Below are 19,607 nucleotides of genomic sequence, written 5' to 3'. Positions count from 1 at the left end.
TTGCCTAAGTGAAACTTTGTATGCATTGCACTCCCCTTAACAACAATGAAAGAGGCCTCAAGCCTGACAGCAGGGACACAGTTAAGACACTGCCTCCTGCTCCCTCACTTCTTTCTGTTACGTCGTGCTGTCTGTTCAGTAATGCAAAATGCTGAAACTTACTAATTCAGCCCAATGAAACACAGTCCGCCTAAAAAAGAGCTCATAGAAGCTTATTTCAAATACGATGGATTCATTCAACAAAATATTGAGTACATACCACGTCCATGCTCTGTTAGATGCTGAGGATATGGCAATGAAAAAGAGAGAGATTCTGACTACTAGCTCTTGGGAACAAAATATTTAATATGTTATGACACAGGTTACATAGGGTAGAAGTACTTTTTTTTTTTTTTCAAGGTGGAGTCTTGCTCTGTCGCCTGGGCTGGAGTGCCATGGCGCGATCTTGGCTCACTGCAACCTCTGCCTCCCAGATTCAAGCAATTCTCTTGCCTCAGCCTCCTGAGTAGCTGGGATTACAGGCATGTGCCACCACACCCAGCTACATTTTTGTATTTTTACTAGAGATGGGGTTTCACCATGTTGGCCAGGCTGGTCTCAAACTCCTGACCTCATGATCCATGCCCCCTTGGGCTCCCCAAGTACTGGGGATTACAGGCGTGAGCCACCACACCCAGCCAGGTAGAAGTATCCATTGCTGTTGGGTTAATTTTTAAAAATCAGTTAGATAAAGGAATCATAAAAATTATACATAAAAGTCATGTATATTATTTTAAAGCAAACAAATGCATTGTCATTCAACAATGTGCTGATACAAAGACAAAGCTTTTTCTTTGAGTGTGAGAGACAACGGTTGGTATAAGTTGACTTTCTTATATGTATCATAATTCTTCTTTCAACATTTACAATTTTGATATTTTGGAAGAAGAGCAGTAATTAAGACTCTTGCAAAGTAATAAGAGTTCACATTCTTTCTAGAATTTCAGAGTTTTTGATGGAAATTTTTTCTAATACTCTGACCCATATGTCTTAGAAGTAATTTTAAAGTTTGTATGAAAATTTAATACTTTCATTACGTGCATCACATTTGTAGTTCCCAAATACTTCTAGTTGTTTTTAAAATACATACTTAACCCTTTTTAAGGTACATTTTACAAATTCTGAGGCAATCTTAGCTATTCGAAGTGTGTATTTATATTCATTCAAACTTGTTATGTAGAAACTCTCTTGGTGCTTGCGAATGATCTAGGTGACATTTGTTCAGGTATTTGTCTTGGCATGCATATATCCCAAAGCCTGGGATGCCAGGATCATATGCCAGGATCATGCCTTCAGAGCTGGACTGTGGATCTAATTGGTCAGTCACAGAATTCTCACAACTCTTATATGTACAATCTTATTTGTCCCTTGGGTTTCCTTTTGCTGGGTCTGATGTATCTGTTGCTGGTTTCTGGACATGGTAGTTAATTGCTCTCTACTTAATGGCCTCATGCGTTAAGAGAGCTTCAAAAACTGAGAAGCTATGCCAGACACTCAGAAATGGGATATAGTGAACTTAGTATTAAAATTACTAAAACAAACTCACCCCTGGTTTTTAAATATGTTTGTTGTAGTAAACATGATGTAAAGTGGGCACTTTGTTGATTTCAGGCCACCCGTGTGATGTGGACACCACCTCTCCGTGAAAGTTTTTCCTATCCATTCCTTGTACTTCAGATGTATATTTTAACTTTGATTCTCAGGTAACTTTGATTTATAAAATGAAGGCAAATAAATTATAATTGAAGTTTCTTAAAATATACTTCAATTCAGCACTTTGGGAAGCCGAGGTGGGCGGATCACTTGAGGTCAGGAGTTCGAGACCAGCCTGGCCAACACGGTGAAGCCCCATCTCTACTAAAATACAAAAATTAGTCAGGCATGGTGGTGTGCACCTGTAATCTCAGCTACTTGGGAGGCTGAGGCAGGAGAATTGCTTGACCTTGGGAGGCGGAGGTTGCAGTGAGCGGAGATTGTGCCACTGCACTCCAGCCTGGGCAACAGAGCAAGACTCCCTCTAAAAAATTGTAAATATATATATACTTCAACCTATGAGGTTGTAATTACCAAGTTTAGACCATTTTTTAGTTATTTTAAAAGTAAATTGAATATAGAGTTAAGAAAATAATTCAAAATTGCTATGTAAAAATGGCTGTCCATTTAAGAGTGTAGGCTGCAGGTTTTAGATAGCTACGTTATGTTTTAATAAACCAAAAGGTATGTGTTTGTGTATAGTTTGCCAAGATTCAAAAGTTTTTGAGAAACAATTACATTTTCTCTTCAAAGTTTAGGTACTCTGACATTGTTTTCTAACCTGTGGTTTTGATGACTGTGCCATGAAAAAAGTGTTCTGTGTGCAAACGAATTTGGGAAATGCGGAGTTAGATGGATAAGGAGTACATATATTCACTTATTTATGAAGGATTTCTGAACAACCAATGTTTCTAACAGGGCAATCAGTTTCATTTCAAATTTTTTTTTAATACACTTTTTTTGTAGGGATTACATTTATAAGCATTTTAGATATTTAAGAGGTCTGAGAAATGAACAAAAAAACCCATAAGTGGTAGAATAGTATAAATAGCCTTATCAGAGAAATAAGTTTGATAGAATACTAATGAGAACTCTCACTGAATGAAATCATGATCACTATCTCCTCCAAACTCCCAGAGGACCCCATTCTTCACCCACTAATCCCTGGCAGATTCTGCCTTATATAAAAATCATTTATTTGTCTTCCTTGTTTTTTAAAACAGTAAATTTATGAATTATCCACACATACACACACATTTTTATTTATTTCTTTAGAGATGAAGTCTTGCTCTGTCACCCAGGCTGGAGTGCAGTGGCACGATTGGCTCACTGCAACCTTTGCTTCCCGGGTTCAAGCGATTCTCCTGCCTCAGCCTCCCAGGTAGCTGGGATTACAGGCGCACGCCACCACCCCCAGCTAATTTTTGTATTTTTGGTAGAGGCAGGGTTTTACCATGTTGTCCATGCTGGTCTCAAACTCCTGACCTCAAGTGATCCACCTGCTTCAGCCTCCCAAAGTGCTGGTATTACAGGTATGAGCCACTGTGCCCAGCCAATTATATGTATTTAAAAGTACTACTGGAAACAGAGACCATGCCATATTTATCTCTTTAACCACAGAACACTGCACACGTCCATGCAAATATTTGTGGCACTCAGATAAAGCTAATTGAAGAGTGGTAAATAGTAGTGTACTGGGGTGGCACAAACCTTGAGAATGGAGCAGGCTAACTTCTGATTTCTTACCAACCTGACGAGTATATTCTGGGGTTAAATTTGGATTTAGGAACTTCCTCCTCATTCAGATCTCTATATCTTTGCTCTACACTTTGCCTTCTCTCAAAGATTAGGTGATGGAAGCTGCCCATTCTTCATCACCGCTTGCTATTCATTCCCAGTTTAATTCCTAGGAAGGTGGGTTATATTTTTTTGAAGTGATATCATTCTGGTCAGTCAGGGGTTTCATGGAATAAAATGCTTTAATTAGAACATTTGGGGTTGTGTCATTGAGGGCATGTGCTATACTCTGTATCTTAGACAAAAGTAATTTTTGTTTGAAAAATATAAGATTACAAAGTACATAATGAGTATTTTATGATAACAGTAAACAATATGAACATTTAGAATTTTGTTTTTGAAAATTTATATATGATTGTACAAAGATTCATCAAAATCCAATACAGCATTTATAAAAGGAACAGTTACAGTTTTATTATTTAGGTGAAATGTTTGCATTTCTTTTTTCATATCCAAAAGTTACTGTAATTCTCTGTGGTAAAAGATATTGGTTCCCAGTACATCTCAGTAATTGAAATGGACAATTTAAACTTCTACATGCTTCAGCTGAATTCTAGAATCATTTTTTAATTTTTTAAGATTCTTTTTCCTTAAATTTTTCCATAGTTGTTAACTTACTACTTTGCCAGCACTTACATTTCTCTTCAATGTTTTTTGAAACATAAAAGTGGTGGTATGTAAAAGTTGTTGCTACACATACAGGAGAAGCATGTTGAGGTGTGCAGGGGCAGCGCCGCGTCCTATTTTCTGACCTCCTTGCTGGAGTATTAAATTTCTAATGTCATGCATATGTAGAGGAAGATGAGCTTTTGTATTTAAAATATTCAATGGTAAATTACAATGTTATTTTTAAAACTCTAATTTTGATTGCTTCATGCAAGGCATGAAGTATTTCAATTTCTTTTTAGTATGCTTTAAAAAGTTAACTATATTTTGTTGTATTATAGTAAAGGTAATGGAATAATTTAGATTTTATCATTTTGCAATTAGTCTTTCTTTTTAATGACAGCCTGTTTTTAGGGTGAAACTTATTGGTATCAATTCTCTCTATTAAGGACCTCGAGCAATGATAGAAGGCCCTTCATTGCACTCTGTCTTTCCAATGTGGCTTTTATGCTTCCCTGGCAATTTGCTCAGTTTATACTTTTTACACAGGTAAGATGATTTTTTAAATTAATTTTTATTTTTAAGTTCTGAGGTACATGTGCAGGATGTACAGGTTTGTTACGTAGGTAAATGTATGCCATGGTGGTTTTTGCATCTATCAACCCATCACCTAGGTATTAAGCCCAGCATGCATTAGCTATTTTTCCTAATGCTCTCCCCACCCCATCCCCCGACAGGCCCCAGTGTATGTTGTTCCCCTCACTGTGTCCATGTATTCTCATTGTTCAGCAACCACTTATAAGTGAGAATATGTGGTATTCGGTTTTCTGTTCCTATTGCTGAGAATAATGGCCTCTAGCTCCATCCATGTCCCTGCAAAGGACCTGATCTCGTTCCTTTTTATGGCTGTGTGGTATTCCATGGTGTATATGTGCCACATTTTCTTTATCCAGTCTGTCACTGATGGGCATTTGGGTTAATTCCATGTCTTTGCTATTGTCAGTAGTGCTACAGTGAACCCATGTGTCTTTGTAATAGAATGATTTATATTCCTTTGCATATATTAATTAAGTTGAATGCAAAATGTACTTGGTTGTTTCCATAGAAATTTTTAAATATGGTTACATTTATGCCCTAAAAGATTTTCAAAATAAGGAATAAAGTTTACTTAAAGGTATGATTTTTATGAAATAATATAATTCCACATTCTTTTATTGTATTGATTAGTTTGACAGATTTTAAGGCTCGACATGTGAAAGAGTTTTTCTATTATTTTTATTCACAAATGCTATTTTTGGTGTTTGAGATAGTATCTGTATATATCTACCTATAGATTTTCCTTTTGTCTTGGTGATCATTCTGGGTGCCAAGCTACACAGCATTCTGAGGGCCAATCATACTCTTCACAGCAGGACGTTCTGCTTCCAATCCAGCTAAATGTTGGCTGTTTTGTCTGTGGAGCAGAATTTTACCTGGCACCATTTCTATGAGCTTTAATCATAAAGCTCATCATTGTTTAAGTGAGCTGAGCCCATATCCTATTTCCAAAGCAGCTACGTAACTAGTACCAAGAAACTGAATTGGGAAAGCAGAGAGTAAATGGAGAATTTTGATGAAATTTCATGATACTAAGATTTTCCATCAGAGCTCCTTCCTGCATAACAAATACTGATGATAATAATAATATTCTATATTAGAAGTGAGAAATTCTGCCAAGAAGTCTCATGCTGCCAATAGCCTACAAAGAATGAAATTATAACCCCAGCTCAATTGGTGCTGCATGTTTAAAGTATTCCCTCTGTTTTACTTCATAATAGTTGGCCCCTTTCAGGTTATAACACAGACATTATTCTATGGTTTTCATTATTTGAACATGCCAACAGAGTAGAATCGATTACTTCATTGCAAGCAAATTTATTAATGCAGTGATACTGATGAAACTAAGAAGCTCTTTGGGGCCGGGCACAATGGCTCACACCTGTAATTCTTGCACTTTGGGAGGCTGAGGCGGGTGGATGATGAGATCAGGAGTTCAAGACCAGCCTGGCCAAGATGGTGAAACCCCGTCTCTACTAAAAATACAAAAAAATTAGCTGGGCATAGTGGCGGGTGCCTGTAATCTCAGCTACTTGGGAGACTGAGGCAGATAATTACTTGAACCCGGGGGGAGGCGGAGGTTGCAGTGAACCGAGATAGCACCACTGCACTCCAGCCTGAGTGACAGAGCGAGACTCAGTTAAAAAAAGAAGAAGAAGAAGAAGCTATTGGGTAAGTTTGATATCGCTGTAATGATTTTCTAGTCATTCTCTGGATATATACTAGGCTTTTGTTTTTCTTTACTAACGTATATAGTTTTGTTTGTATGTGCGCATTTCATGCTTACAGAGGGATAATTCAATGTTATTTGTTATTTTCTGGGAGTACTTTAAGATTTGATTCTTAATTGTGTTTTTCATAGATTAAGGTTAAACTTAGTTCATTGTGCCACCACATCTGGCTAATTTTTTAATTTTTTGTAGAGATGAGGTAGCACCATCTTGCCCAGGCTGCTCTTGAACTCCTGGGCTCAAGCAGTCCTCCTATCTTGGCCTCCCCAAATCCTGGGATTATAGGCGTGAGACACCATGCCTGACCCATTTTTTTTTTTTTTAAATGACTTCTGTGCTCTCCTGGAATTTTCAATCCTATCAGTTATTTCCTGGAACATTTGAAGCAAAACTAAGGACATATCTGATTATGCCAGACAAGTGTTTGAGTGATCTCCAAACTAAGAATAGTTTTTATATATTTAAAGGGTTATAGAACAAAAATAGAAAAAGAATATACAAGAGACTGTATGTGACCAACAAAGCATAACATATTCATTATCTGGCCTTTTATATAACAAATGTGCTGGTCCCTGATCTAAATCTTTTGTGGATCTATTTGTTGTGTTAGTGATAGTGTCTTATCTCCATCTATGCTGGGTTATTTTTGATTTGGTGCTGGACATTATACATGAAAAATTGGAGAGGCAGGTCAAAAGCACTAATAAATCTTGAACCACCTTCATGCAATCAGATTGAGATGATCCGTAGATGGGTTTCAGTCTTTCTGAGGGCTGCTTGATTTCTGGTTCACTATTATAGTATGGCCTTTTCAAACTCCAAACTAAAGCACCCTTCTTGGTGCACTCTGACTGCTGAATCTGCTGAAATGCCTGCTCAGCTTGCTGGTCTCCCAACTGCCTCTCAGCTGGCAGGCATCTGCCTCTGTTGAAATTGGCAGATACCTCTGGGAGAAAAGTGGCCCAAAACGTCATGCTCACCACTATAGATTGCCATCTATCTTTTTAATTCCTCATTTGCTTTGTTAATAATCTGTGGCTTTCATACATATTTTAAAAATATTTTTATTTATATATTTATATTTTTCCTAGCCATTCTAGTTCTTAGTGGGAAGGCTGGTTCAAATTCCTTTGCTTACCATTATTAGAACTGTAGCTCTTCTCTTATATTTACTTTGCGTGTGAATAGTAAAGTGTTAGTTTTCTATACTTTTTTTCACTTTTGCTTTTTTATATTATTTCAGATAGCGTCATTATTTCCCATGTATGTTGTGGGATACATTAAACCAAGCAAATTTCGGAAGATCATTTATGTGAACATGGTAACTAACATTTTTAATATATATAAGTCAAATATTAAGATAGGTCCTCAGAGTTTATAAAATCGAAGTGATTCTGTTTTATAGGGTACCTCCTCTTTGGTAATATTTAATACATATGCTATTGGTGATACCCAGAAGGAAAACTGGAAATGTATATTATAGATGTCATATTATAACAGATTATAGTTTCAAGTAGACTGTATATGTGTTTTGCTCTCTAAAACTTTATTTTTATGTTTTATTTATTATTATTATTACTGCTTTTAAAACTGCCTTTTCTTTCTCAGACATGAGATTTTTAGCATTTTGCCTGAATATGACACTCTAACTGAAATTTTATATTCTTGCAATTTTGTTTTTGGCTTAGGTCCCAAACATAGCTTCCTTAAAAACATAAAAAGTTAGTAAAGCTTCATAAATAATAGAAGTTCTGAAGTCTAACAAAAATAAGATTAATAAAACTGGTATTTACAACTAAATCTTTCTTGTTATGTTACTCCATTGATAAAACAATAGAAATCATAGACTTATTTTTCATTGTTCCAAGCAGCAGATGGAGAAAAAGTTAAATTCTGCCAGATAGAGTTTATAGTCTTGAATTTTAATACTTACAATCTAGCAGTGACTTGAAATTCTATTGTCATTTGGCCAAGAGTCATTCATCTTTATGCAAATACATTTGCATTAGAAATGGCTATATACCTACAAAGTATGCATTATGCTGATATATGTAATAACCATAAAATGTATTTTTTTCACTTTTTTTCAGATTTCAGTTATCCTTAGTTTCATTTTGATGTTTGGAAATTTAATGTGCTTATCTTCTTATTATTCTTCATCTTTGTTAATGACATGGGTAAGTGTTTAGTTCATAAAGCTGGTCTTTTTTAACCTATCAAATAGCATGTTTTCCTGTCTAAAACAGGTATAACAGAATAAATAGGCCCTTTCCTGATTATCATTCAACATGACACAGTTCTTCCCAAGCAAACCTTTTTATCTATCTTATCCTTGAAAAATATTATAGTAGGAAGTTTTTCTTTTTAAGACAATGCCCAAGTAAATATTTAAAAATTTTCATAAAGTAATAAGACTTACTTTAAACATATCTCATTTTATGATAAAAACGACTTCTTTCTCCTAAGTCACTTGAGGTGGTTAAGTACTCGTTGCAGTGACACTGCCACTGCCCAAAACATTTTTGGAACTCCTCTGAGTTTCCTTCACAGATATGGCACATTCTTTAGAATGTCTTCACTGATGGCAAATCTTTGCCTTTCAAGAGTGGATTTGATTTTTGGAAATGACCAAAATTTTGTGAATGTTTTGTGTGATTGGGCTGGGAAATACAGATCTTGCTCAAATGATGGTGTGACAGTAAAGTCATAAGACCAATTGTTTTGCACCTATAACTAAATTATTTCTGAAGGCAGTTTAGAAAGTGTAGTTCCAAACTACTTTGAGCAATAGCAAGACAATTAGAATAAGTGTGTAGTCTGCTCACAGGAACTACATGGAATGACACTCATTTGGATATGTGTTTGGAAGGGTGGTTTAGTGAATCAGTTCTATTACATTGTAGTCATATTTCTGATATCTGTAAGCCAGAACCTAGAATATTCTCCTCTACCTCCCATCGCCACACTGATAAGAAATGATACCAACTTTCTGATATCTATAAGCCAGAACCTAGAATATTCTCCTGTACCTCCCATCTCCACACTGGTCAGAAATGGTACCAACTACAGTAACGCCAAAATACAGCACTTTTCCATGTATGGTGCAGTGGTTTAATCTTTTGGGATTGCCCTTATGTTTTAACATTTTTGCTTTCCATATCCTTTTTCCTTCATAGTAATTAATCCCTCCTCTTTCTCTCCCCCCAAAAAATGCTCTTTCTTTCCAACTGTTTCACCATTACAGAGTAGAGGACTCCTAATAGTGTGCTCATCTACCTCTTTTAATGAAAACTTTTTTATTTTGAAATGTAGTACAGATAAAAACTGCATAAAGCAAATGTTTTGTGTGCTGACTTAGTGCTGGCTAATACTGATGAGTACAATCTCCCCTCAGTGTCTGCAGGGATTGATTCCAGGACACCCCCATCCCCTGTGGATACTAAAATCTGCAGATGTTCAAGTTTCTTATATAAAATGGTGTGCTATTTACATATAACCTATGCACATCTTCCTATATACTTTAAATCATCTCTGGATTACTTATAATGTCTAATGCAATAGAAATACTATGCAAATAGTTGTATACTGTATGATTGTTTTTTCGTTTGTACTTCTTAAATTGTATTATTATTATTATTTCAAATATTTTCTATCTGCTGTTGGTTGAATCTGTAGCGATTGAACTCATGGATGTGGAGGGCTGACTGTGTTATGTATTATGTGGCCAACATTCTTAAACTACCATTATATCAAAATTATAACTTTCTAAGCAAGTGTAGAAGCCCTCCATGTGACCCGTCCCAAAGCACTCCCTTGTACTGCCCTAAAACCATAATGACTGTCTTGATTGCTATGATAGTAACTTTCCAGCATTCCTTTATGGTTTCATCACTTAAGTTTCTCTTTTTAGCTACAAGTTTCCTGAATGTCTGCCTGGTTTTATCCTCATGAAATTTATTTGTTGAAGAACCAGAGTCATAGAACATGTGGAGGATTTCATGGTCCAGATTTTGCTTTTTGAGTTCTTGTGGTGTAGCTAAGCATGTTCCTTTGTCTCATGGTATAGTTTAATATATTAGAAACTGGATCTGAAACTTGGATTGCTTCAGGCTTGATCACTTTGGCAAGTCTATAGTGTTGTTCTTTCATTAAAAGGCATGTAATGTCTCTCTTTATGGTACTAGACTTCAGTGCCTTATGATGGATCTGTTAATTCAACAGGGATTGCAAAGTGGTCACATTCTAATCCGTCATCTAGAGTTCATTTAGGAAAAGTTAAGTAAGTGTTGATTTACCTCTTTATTTGCAAGTTTTACAAATAATGAACTGGTTCCCTGTCATCTTCCAAATGTGGGCTCTTTGGGCTGTGTATGTGTGTGTTTAAGTTTCATTAGGAACATAGGGATTTAAACATTTTTTAAGTATTTCAAGTTAATTGAAATTATTATCTTTACTCATTCTCAGACTGTTTCTTTGTTGACCAGGGGAGCCTCTTCAGGGTTCTCCTGAGTTCTCTGACGTGACCCTGGTGGTCTGATAGCAGCATACTTGTGTCATGTATGACAGGTTCTTCCAGGTCTCTCTTGTGGACTCCTGCCCAAACCCTGGAGGAAGCCATTCCTGCAAGACACCCTCCTCGCCTTCACTGGGGAAATGGTGTTTTAAGACCGCAGTCTGGGACCCAAGGATACTCACTGCTACTGAGTAGGTCATTGTTTCTAGGCCTTCTTAGTGGACAGAGGTAGGAAATATCATAGGGTGCAGGCTCTCTCTCTTTCTTTAAAAATCTACCATGAAAACGTGTGTGTGTGCATGTGTGTGTGTGCATGCATTTATGGTAAACTAGCTCACAAGTTCTGATGGATATTTCCAAATCAAATTCAAGAATATAGGGTTTTACTTAACTCTTTTTTGTTTGTTTCTCTTGGGTCTCAAGAAGCCAGGGGATGATAGAATATCACATATCCAGTTGCCTTCTCCCGAAGTGTATGCATGAGAATTGCTATACTGCACCACGCACATGATTATGAGAAATAAAGTTTTTTTTGCATATCCTTCTTTCATTCTCTTCACCCATTTTTAAACTAATTCTGTATCTATATTGTCAGAACATGGAGTATTGCATACTATACTTTCTGCCTTATCAACCTTATTTCGTGTTTTTATGTGAACAAATATGCATTTATTTATCAGCAATCTTTATGTCGTTATCTCCTAGTTATCTTGGTTATTTTAGTCTTGTTCTACAAGACAGTTTGTTCAATTCTGATGTGTTTGTCACAGTTTGTTTTGTCACCTTTTACTTGAAAGTGAGGTTGGCTCTATGTAAAATTCTTGTCTCTTTAATTTTTACTTTTTCTTTCTTTTCTTTTTTCTTTTTCTCTCTTTTTTTTTTTTTTTTTTTTTTTTTTGAGATGGAGTTTTGCTCTTATTACTCAGGCTGGAGTGCAATGGTGCCATCTTGGCTCACTGCAACCTCCAACTCCTGGGTTCAAGCAATTCTCCTGCCTCAGCCTCCCGAGTAGCTGGGATTACAGGTGCCTGCCACCATGCCCAGCTAATTTTTGTATTTTTAGTAGAGATGGGGTTTCACCATGTTGGCCAGGCTGGTCTCGAACTCCTGACCTCAGATGATCCGCCCTCCTCTGCCTCCCAAAGTGCTGGGATTACAGGTGTGAGCCACCACAACTGGCAGTCTCTTTTATTTTTTTGCGTTGAGTACTTGTTTTACTTCTGTTCAGAACAGTTGCTGTTAAAAGTGTTATAAGTTTTGATATGTTATAGACGTATCACTTTCTCTTGAATACTTTTTATCTTATTTTTTTTATTCCTAAAAGTTTCTTCTCTTCACCTTTCTTTTTTTTTTTTTTTTTTTTGAGACAGAGTCTCGCATTGTTGCCCAGGCTGGAGTGCAGTGGCCGGATCTCAGCTCACTGCAAGCTCCGCCTCCCGGGTTTACGCCATTCTCCTGCCTCAGCCTCCCGAGTAGCTGGGACTACAGACGCCCACCACCTCGCCCGGCTATTTTTTTGTATTTTTTTAGTAGAGACGGGGTTTCACCGTGTTAGCCAGGATGGTCTCGACCTCCTGACCTCGTGATCCGCCCGTCTCAGCCTCCAAAAGTGCTGGGATTACAGGCTTGAGCCACCATGCCTGGCTATCATCTCTTCACCTTTTATAGCTCTTAAGGCATTATTATTAATTTCCTCATATTCCTTCTACTTTAATTTTTATGTCTGAAATTATTGTTTTATTTCAAATTCTTTGATTTCTGTCAGCTCATTTCTCAGTTTTTCTAATTTTGATTTGTGTCATTCTTTCACATATTTTAGTATTTTTAAATGTCTTGTTTTAAATGGCTCATTTTGAAATGTAAGTTTTGTTTAATTATGCAGTCTTTCATCCTTAAGTAACGGTGTTAGCCATAGGATTTTTCAGAGAAGCCCTTTATCAGGTTGAAGGAGTTCCCTTCTGTTCAGTTTGCTGAGTTTTTTCAAAAATGAATTTTGAAGATATGATATAATCATATAGTTTCTCTTTTCTGTTTTGTTAATGTGCTGCATTATATTGGTTGATTTGCAAATGTTATAGCATCTTTGCATTCCTTGAATCGACCTCACTTTGGTCATGCTGTATTATTATTTTTTGTTGGATACAGCTTTCTAAAATTGTGTTTATAATTTTTGCACCTAAGTTCATGACAATAATTGGTTCATAGTTTTCTATGATGTCTTTGTCTTTTTTGGTTACATGGCAATGCTGGCCTCATAAAATGAGTTAGGAAGTGTTCTCTCTTCTCCAGTTTTCTGAAGAATTTGTGTAAAATCATTATGATCTCGTCTCTAAATATTTGGTAGAATTTACCAGTGAAACCATTTAGAATTTTCTTTGTAGGAATGTTTTTAACTACAAGTTCCATTTCATTAATAAGATATAAGGCTATTCATGTTACCCATTTCCTCTTGAGTGAACTTTGGTTGTATCTTTCAAGGAATTTTTAAATTTTATTTATGATGTCAAATTTATTGACAAAGGCATAATGTTTTCTTTCTTTTATGTATCTATAGTATCTGTAGTGATAGTTCCTCTTTCATTCCTGGTATTAGATGTTTGTGTTCTATTTTTTTTTCTCTGAGCAGTCTGGTTAGAGGTATATCAATTTTATTAATTTTCTCAAGGAACCAGCTTTTGGTTTCATTGATTTGCTCTACTGTTTTTGTTTTCTGTTTCATTGATTTCTACTCAATCTTTATTACCTCATTTCTTCTGCTTACTTTGGGTTTTGCTCTCCTTTTCTAGTTTTTTTTTTTTTTTAAGGTATAAATCTAGGTCATTGACTTGAGACCTTTCTTGTTTGTTTTTTTTTAAACACAGGTGTTTAGTGCTATAAACTTTTCTCCAAGCACTGCTTTATCAGCATCCCACATATTTTGATAAAGTGCATTTTTAAATTTGTTTCATGTTATTGTCACACATTTTACTGAAACATGTGATATAGAAAATGACTTTTTGTTTTTATTTAAACAGTAAATTACCTTATAAAAGTATTTAAAAATTTTAAAACGTTATATATTTACCCCGTAGTTACATTTTCAGTGCCTTTTACTTGTGTACAGCCAGATTGACCTACTGTATTCCTGCTGTGTGAAAGACCTCCTTTAACATTTCTTTTAGTGCAAATCACCTGGTCATGAAGTCTTTATTTTGCCTTCATTTTTGAAAGGTATGTTTCCTGGGCGTAGAATTTCAGGTTAACAGCAATTTTCTTTAAGAATTTAAGAGATGCTGCTTGACTTGTCCTATTGTTTGCATTTTTTCCTTATGAAATCTGTTGACATCCCTGCGCTTTCGTCTGTAAATAATATGTTACTTCTCTAGCTGTTCCCAGCTAGAGATAAGATTTTGCGTTTAACACTGATTTTGAGCAGTTTGTTTATATAATGTGCCTTACTATAGCTTTCTTTATGTTTCTTGTATTTAGGATTCGTTGAAATTCTTAGATCTTTAGGTTTACAATTTTTATCAAATTTGGAAAAATTTTGGCCATTATTTCTTCAAATATTTTTCTGCCTCCCCACCTCACTTTCATTTAGGGACTCTCATTACATGCATATTGGGCTGCTTGAAATTGTTCAGTGGTTCATGGAGACTTTGTTTATTTTTGTTCTTTATTTAATTTTGCATAGTTACTATTGCTGTGTCTTCAAGAGTTCATTAGTTGTTTTTCTGCAGTATCTAACCTGTTGTTAATCACATCCAGTGTATTTCTCATTTAAGTCATTGTAGTTTTCATATCTAAAAGTTCATTTTGGATCTTTGAAGTATTTTGTGTCTCTAGTTAAATGTTCTGTCTCTGTTACCACTTCTTCACCATGTGTAATACAGTTATAGTAACTGCCTCAGTGCCTCCACCTGTGAATTCTGTCTGTGTCAGTTTCAATTAATTTTTTCTTCTCCTCATATTGGGGTTGTGTTTTCTTGAGTGTTTGCATGCTTGGCAATGTTTACTTGGATGCCAGGCTTTGTGAATTTTACCTTGTTAGCTGCTGGGTATTTTCTTATTCCTAGAGATATTCTTGAGCTTTTTTCTATGATGCAGTTAAGCCACTTGAACATAGGCTGATCTTTCCGGGCCTTGCTTTTAAGATTTGTTAGCTGGAATTAAAGTACTGGTTAGTTTATGGTTAATATTGCTGCACTCGGAAGCAAACTCTTCCATGTAGACTACCTGATGTGCCCTTTGGCTGCACCATTTTATATTCCCACCAACAATGCATAAGCATTCCAATTTTTCTACATTTTTGCCCAGACTTGTTACTTCTGGTTTTGTTTTGGTTTGGTTTGTCTTATAATGGCCATCCTAACAGGTTTGAGGTGGTATCTCATTGTGGTTTTGAGTTACATTTCCCTGATGATTAGTGATGTTGAACATCATTTTAAATACCTGTTGGACATTTGTATTGATTCTTTTGGGAAATGTTTATTCAAGTTCTTTGCTCATTTTTAATAGAAATATTTGTGTGTGATTTCTTTCTGCTATAGTCATCAGAGATACTGGCCTGTAGTTTTCTTGTAGTATCTTTTTCTGGATTTGGTATCAGAGTAGTGCTGGCCTCATAAAATGTGTATAGAAGTGTTCTCTTCAGTTTTTTGGAAGAGCTTGAGAAGGATTGGTATGAATTCTTATTTAAATGTTTCATAGAATTCTTCAGTGAAGCCATCTGGTTTGAGGTTTTCCTTTGTTGAGAAAATTATTTATTTATTTATTTATTTATTTATTTATTTATTTTAATAATCTTCTTATTATAGGTGTGTTGAGTTTTTTGTGTGTTTTCGTAAGTTACTCTTGGTAGGTTGTATGTTTCTAGAAATTTATTTCTTATAAATTATCTAATTTGTTGGCATATAATTGTTCATAGTTGTCTCTATAATCTATTTTGCTTGGTATTTTAGTTTTTTAGGGTGAGAAAGTAAATGTGGTTCCTGTTATACAAACTTGGACAGAAGCAGAAGTTTCATTCTGATTGATTTTAGTTACTTTGGGTGAAACATTACCATGTTTCAATGAGGAAGAAATATATATATATAATTATACTCAGAAAATATTCCCCACTATTCCTTCCAGCCCATTCTCTCCACCTTACTTTTCACCTGTTACTGCCTATTCCCTGTAGGTAAGAAATCTCATTCGTTTTCTGGTTGACCCATTTAGTTGGGCTTTTTTGAGTACTAATAAATGTTACATGCATATTTTTTACATCTCCTCTTCTTATATTAAAGATAGTCTTTTGCACTTTTGTTTTTTCATTTAACAACCTATCCTGGATATCAGTTCATAGAGATTTTCCTAATTCTTTCTGGTGGTTTCCTAGTATTCTACTGTGGATTTACTGTCATTCAGTCACTCTTCTATGTCTGGGCATTTAGGTTGTTTCCTAAATTTTGCATTTACAAACAATGTTGCAATGAATAATCTGATACATTTATATTTTCCTATTGGAAGTTTAGTAATCCTAGCTCACTTTGGGAATTTCTACACCAGCTAAATGATACAAAATTTGAATCCAAATCTAAATAATATGCAAGTCCAAGAATTCAGTTTCTCATGAGAGCACTGTTTTCACCCCAAACCTGGGAATAAACAAATAACCTATCAACTTGTAGAGATGGTAGGTGAAGTATTCTTAGGCACTGTGTGTCTTAGTCAGTTTGGGCTGTTATAACAAAAGTACCACAGACAGGATGCTTAAACAACAGGAATTTATTTCTCACGGCTCTGGAGGCTGAGCAGTTCAAAATCGAGGTGCCAGCTGATTTGGTTCTTGGTGAAAGCCCTTTTGGTGGTTTGCAGACAGAAGCCTTTTTGCTGTGTCCTCACACGGTAGAGAGAGACATCAACTCTCTAGTCTCTTGTAATATGGGCACCCTAATCCCATTTATGAGGGTTTCACCCTCATGACTCAATTACTTCCCAGAGACCCACCCTCCAAACACCATCACATGGGGGATTATAAAGATTCAGTCTATGAATTTGAGGTGGACACAAATACTCAGTCCATAGCACTGCAGGTATAGTTTTTGAAGACCCTAGCTTTATGTGTTAGTCTCAATTCCAACTTCTTACCTTGCATAGACCGAAGTCCTCTTCTGCTGCCCTCCCCTTACAATACAAGCCTGTAGTTGTAACCTTATTCTACAGGCCTTTATAAAGACTGCCAGGGGTGGTGGTGATCTGCTAATTAATATTGTATTTTTTAAAATTCACCTTTTTTCTAGCATCACAACTTCCTTCTCTTTCACATCAGTAAACATTTTTTAAACATGTTTAAATATTTTATTTGGCAGTTTAGAGAGGAAGGATTTTCATGTTAGTTTAGTTCACTAATGTTGCTGGATAACTCACATATAGACTTGCATGGATGCTGTCATATGCTTATATACCATTTACCTTTGTAGAGGAATTATCCTGCAGAAAACGGCCAGGGTATCTATGTGAGGAAATAACTTGATTCAAGAGGCAGCTTTTTGACACACAAACGACTTAACTCTCACCTTAAGGAAAATTGCCATGTCCAAAATTTGAAAAATAAACAGTTAAGGAGGAAAATGGCTGGTGATAGCTGAGATGGAACAGGGTGGCTATGTAATTTTTGAAATGTACCGTTTATACAAAATGTAAATGTTAGTTGAATTTAATTGTTTCATTTTCCCTTATGTGCATTTTAGGCAATAATTCTAAAGAGAAATAAAATTAAAAAACTGGGAGTATCTGAACTCAACTTTTGGGTAAGATTCAATGTTTTTAATGCAGTTTATTTAAATTCTACTTTTTATTTCTATAAACTGAACACAGTTAATAATCTTTAAAATGCTAATGATTTATAGTTAACAAATAGCTACTGTCTTATAAATAGCTACTATCTAAGGTAGATAGATACATAAGGAAATAGTCCTTAGCAAGGACTAGAAATCATTTTCAAGAAGTTAGCACACGTATTTCACAACTCACTTCCAGGCCACTCTTCCTTTATGTTTCATCCTGCTATATCCATACAGCCTTGCTTTTTAAAATTGGTTTGTCTTGCATTTCTCTCTTTAGCTTCAATTAATCTTCCCTTCAAAATAACTCAAGTTTGTAGTTTCTTTCCAGCTTTCTCCTTTTCTTTCCTCTGCATCTATCCATCATCTATCTCTCTTTCCTTCTGCTTCCAACTTTAGACTCTATTACTTTTGTCCTTTTAACATTTTCCTTACAGTCTCCCAGCCTCTTCTAATTTGAGCTCAGCCACTACCTAATTTTTGTTTGGCTTCTTCCCAAATATGCAGATGGATGGCCCATATTATCTCCATGGTTTCCTAGTAAAGTAAGTTATTAGGCAGGTAGTGCAACTCCTAAATTCTCTTAATATGAGACAGACGATATTCTTTTTCTCTGGTCTGTGATGTACTTCTATTAAAATATAAACCCTGGGCCACACACAGTGGCTCACGCCTGTAGTCACAGCACTTTAGGAAGCCAATGCGGACAGAGAGCTTCAGTCCAGGAGTTTGAGACCAGCCTGGGCAACATGGCAAAATCCCATCTCTACAAAAAATAGAAAAACTAGTTGGGCATGGTGGCATGAGCCTGTGATCCCAACTACTCAGGAGGCTGAGGTGGGAGGATTGCTTGAGCCCAGGAAGATTACAGTGAGCCACGATCACCCCACTGCCCTGGGTGACAGAAGAAATGAACTGTATGTTTACATGTTATATATTGAGAGGATAAATTTGGAAATGTTGCAAGTTGAGGAGGTAGGGAAAGTTTCTACCTATAATACAAGAGAACAAAATGAAAGGAGTTGCTATTTTCTCCTTGTTGGAGGCATTCTCCCATCCTTTATGGTGAAAATATAGAAAGATTTGTCCTCTAAGTTGTTGAATGAATGACATGATGTTTTTTTGTCTTTTATTATTCTTTGTTGGTTCTACCAATTTGACTCTTTACCCAGGCCACTTGTCCTTAGGCCTGCAGGCTTTGTAGAAATTCACATATCGACATTACACTTGTAATATATAATTCTTTCACTTCAGAAAAATTGAGCAATTTAGTAACTCAAAAGAAGGTCAGAATTTCAGTTGCAAACTATTGAAAAATGACAATAAATAGAAGAGTGTCCATAAACATCAAAAAAATTCTGCCAAGGCTGCACTCAAAGGAACATTTGCTGTCTTCATTTTCAACAACATTTTCAGGAGTAGACTGGAAAGAACATGAATTGACTAAGTTTTAAATTCAGGAATATCAAAGAAACAAAAAATCTAGGTAGGGAAAAGTTGAGATTTAACCAAATGTTCAGCTTTTTAAGCCTCCCTAGGTATTATTTTCTGTTTTTAGCTCTGTATATCTTTGGCAAAGATAAGTATTTATTACACACAACCTGAACAAGGTATTTTTAGATCTAAGTGATTCACTTTAGAGTTTAACGTCAATAGAAGCAAATTAACTGTTTAATGGGAGACTCCAGTTTTTGGTGGCAAGGTAATTATTGAATTGAGCTCATGCTGAAATTTACAAAGGGGAACTTTGTGTGTGCCATGAGGCATGAGAATCATTACAAGAAGGGAAATGGAACCTCCAAGATAATCTAAAGCTCAGTACTCAGGCCAGATAAGGATAGTATGAGAAAGGATATTCTTACTCATGAACATAGATTCAAAATTTCACCTCGATTAAAAATATTTCATACACACAAAAGTGTAGAAGATTAGTAGCTCAAGAACAGCCATTTATATGATAAAGATAATCCATTTGTGATAAAACTG

At 35.7% G+C, this 19,607-nt stretch overlaps 2 protein-coding genes across 4 annotated transcripts in view; both read left to right on the top strand.

Annotated features, from left to right (window-relative positions):
- LSM5 (LSM5 homolog, U6 small nuclear RNA and mRNA degradation associated) overlaps nt 1–19,607 on the top strand; it is a 298,060-nt gene that overhangs the window by 9,997 nt on the left and 268,456 nt on the right. The window lies entirely within an intron of this gene.
- The window catches only part of LOC126950095 (probable C-mannosyltransferase DPY19L2), a 92,984-nt gene that overhangs the window by 35,384 nt on the left and 37,993 nt on the right, over nt 1–19,607 (top strand). For 2 of the 3 annotated variants that reach the window (XM_050783271.1, XM_050783273.1), the window contains exons 8-12: nt 1,651–1,742; nt 4,425–4,524; nt 7,546–7,623; nt 8,393–8,479; nt 17,529–17,588. In XM_050783271.1, coding sequence (XP_050639228.1) covers nt 1,651–1,742; nt 4,425–4,524; nt 7,546–7,623; nt 8,393–8,479; nt 17,529–17,588 — 417 coding nt within the window. The remainder of the gene's footprint in view (nt 1–1,650; nt 1,743–4,424; nt 4,525–7,545; nt 7,624–8,392; nt 8,480–17,528; nt 17,589–19,607) is intronic. The other variant, XM_050783272.1, reaches the window with a different exon arrangement.

The sequence above is a fragment of the Macaca thibetana genome, chromosome 3 (genome assembly GCF_024542745.1).
Source record: "Macaca thibetana thibetana isolate TM-01 chromosome 3, ASM2454274v1, whole genome shotgun sequence".
Lineage (NCBI taxonomy): Eukaryota > Metazoa > Chordata > Mammalia > Primates > Cercopithecidae > Macaca > Macaca thibetana.
Note: the sequence above shows the minus strand (reverse complement) of the source record. Positions and strands in the feature narration are given on the sequence as shown.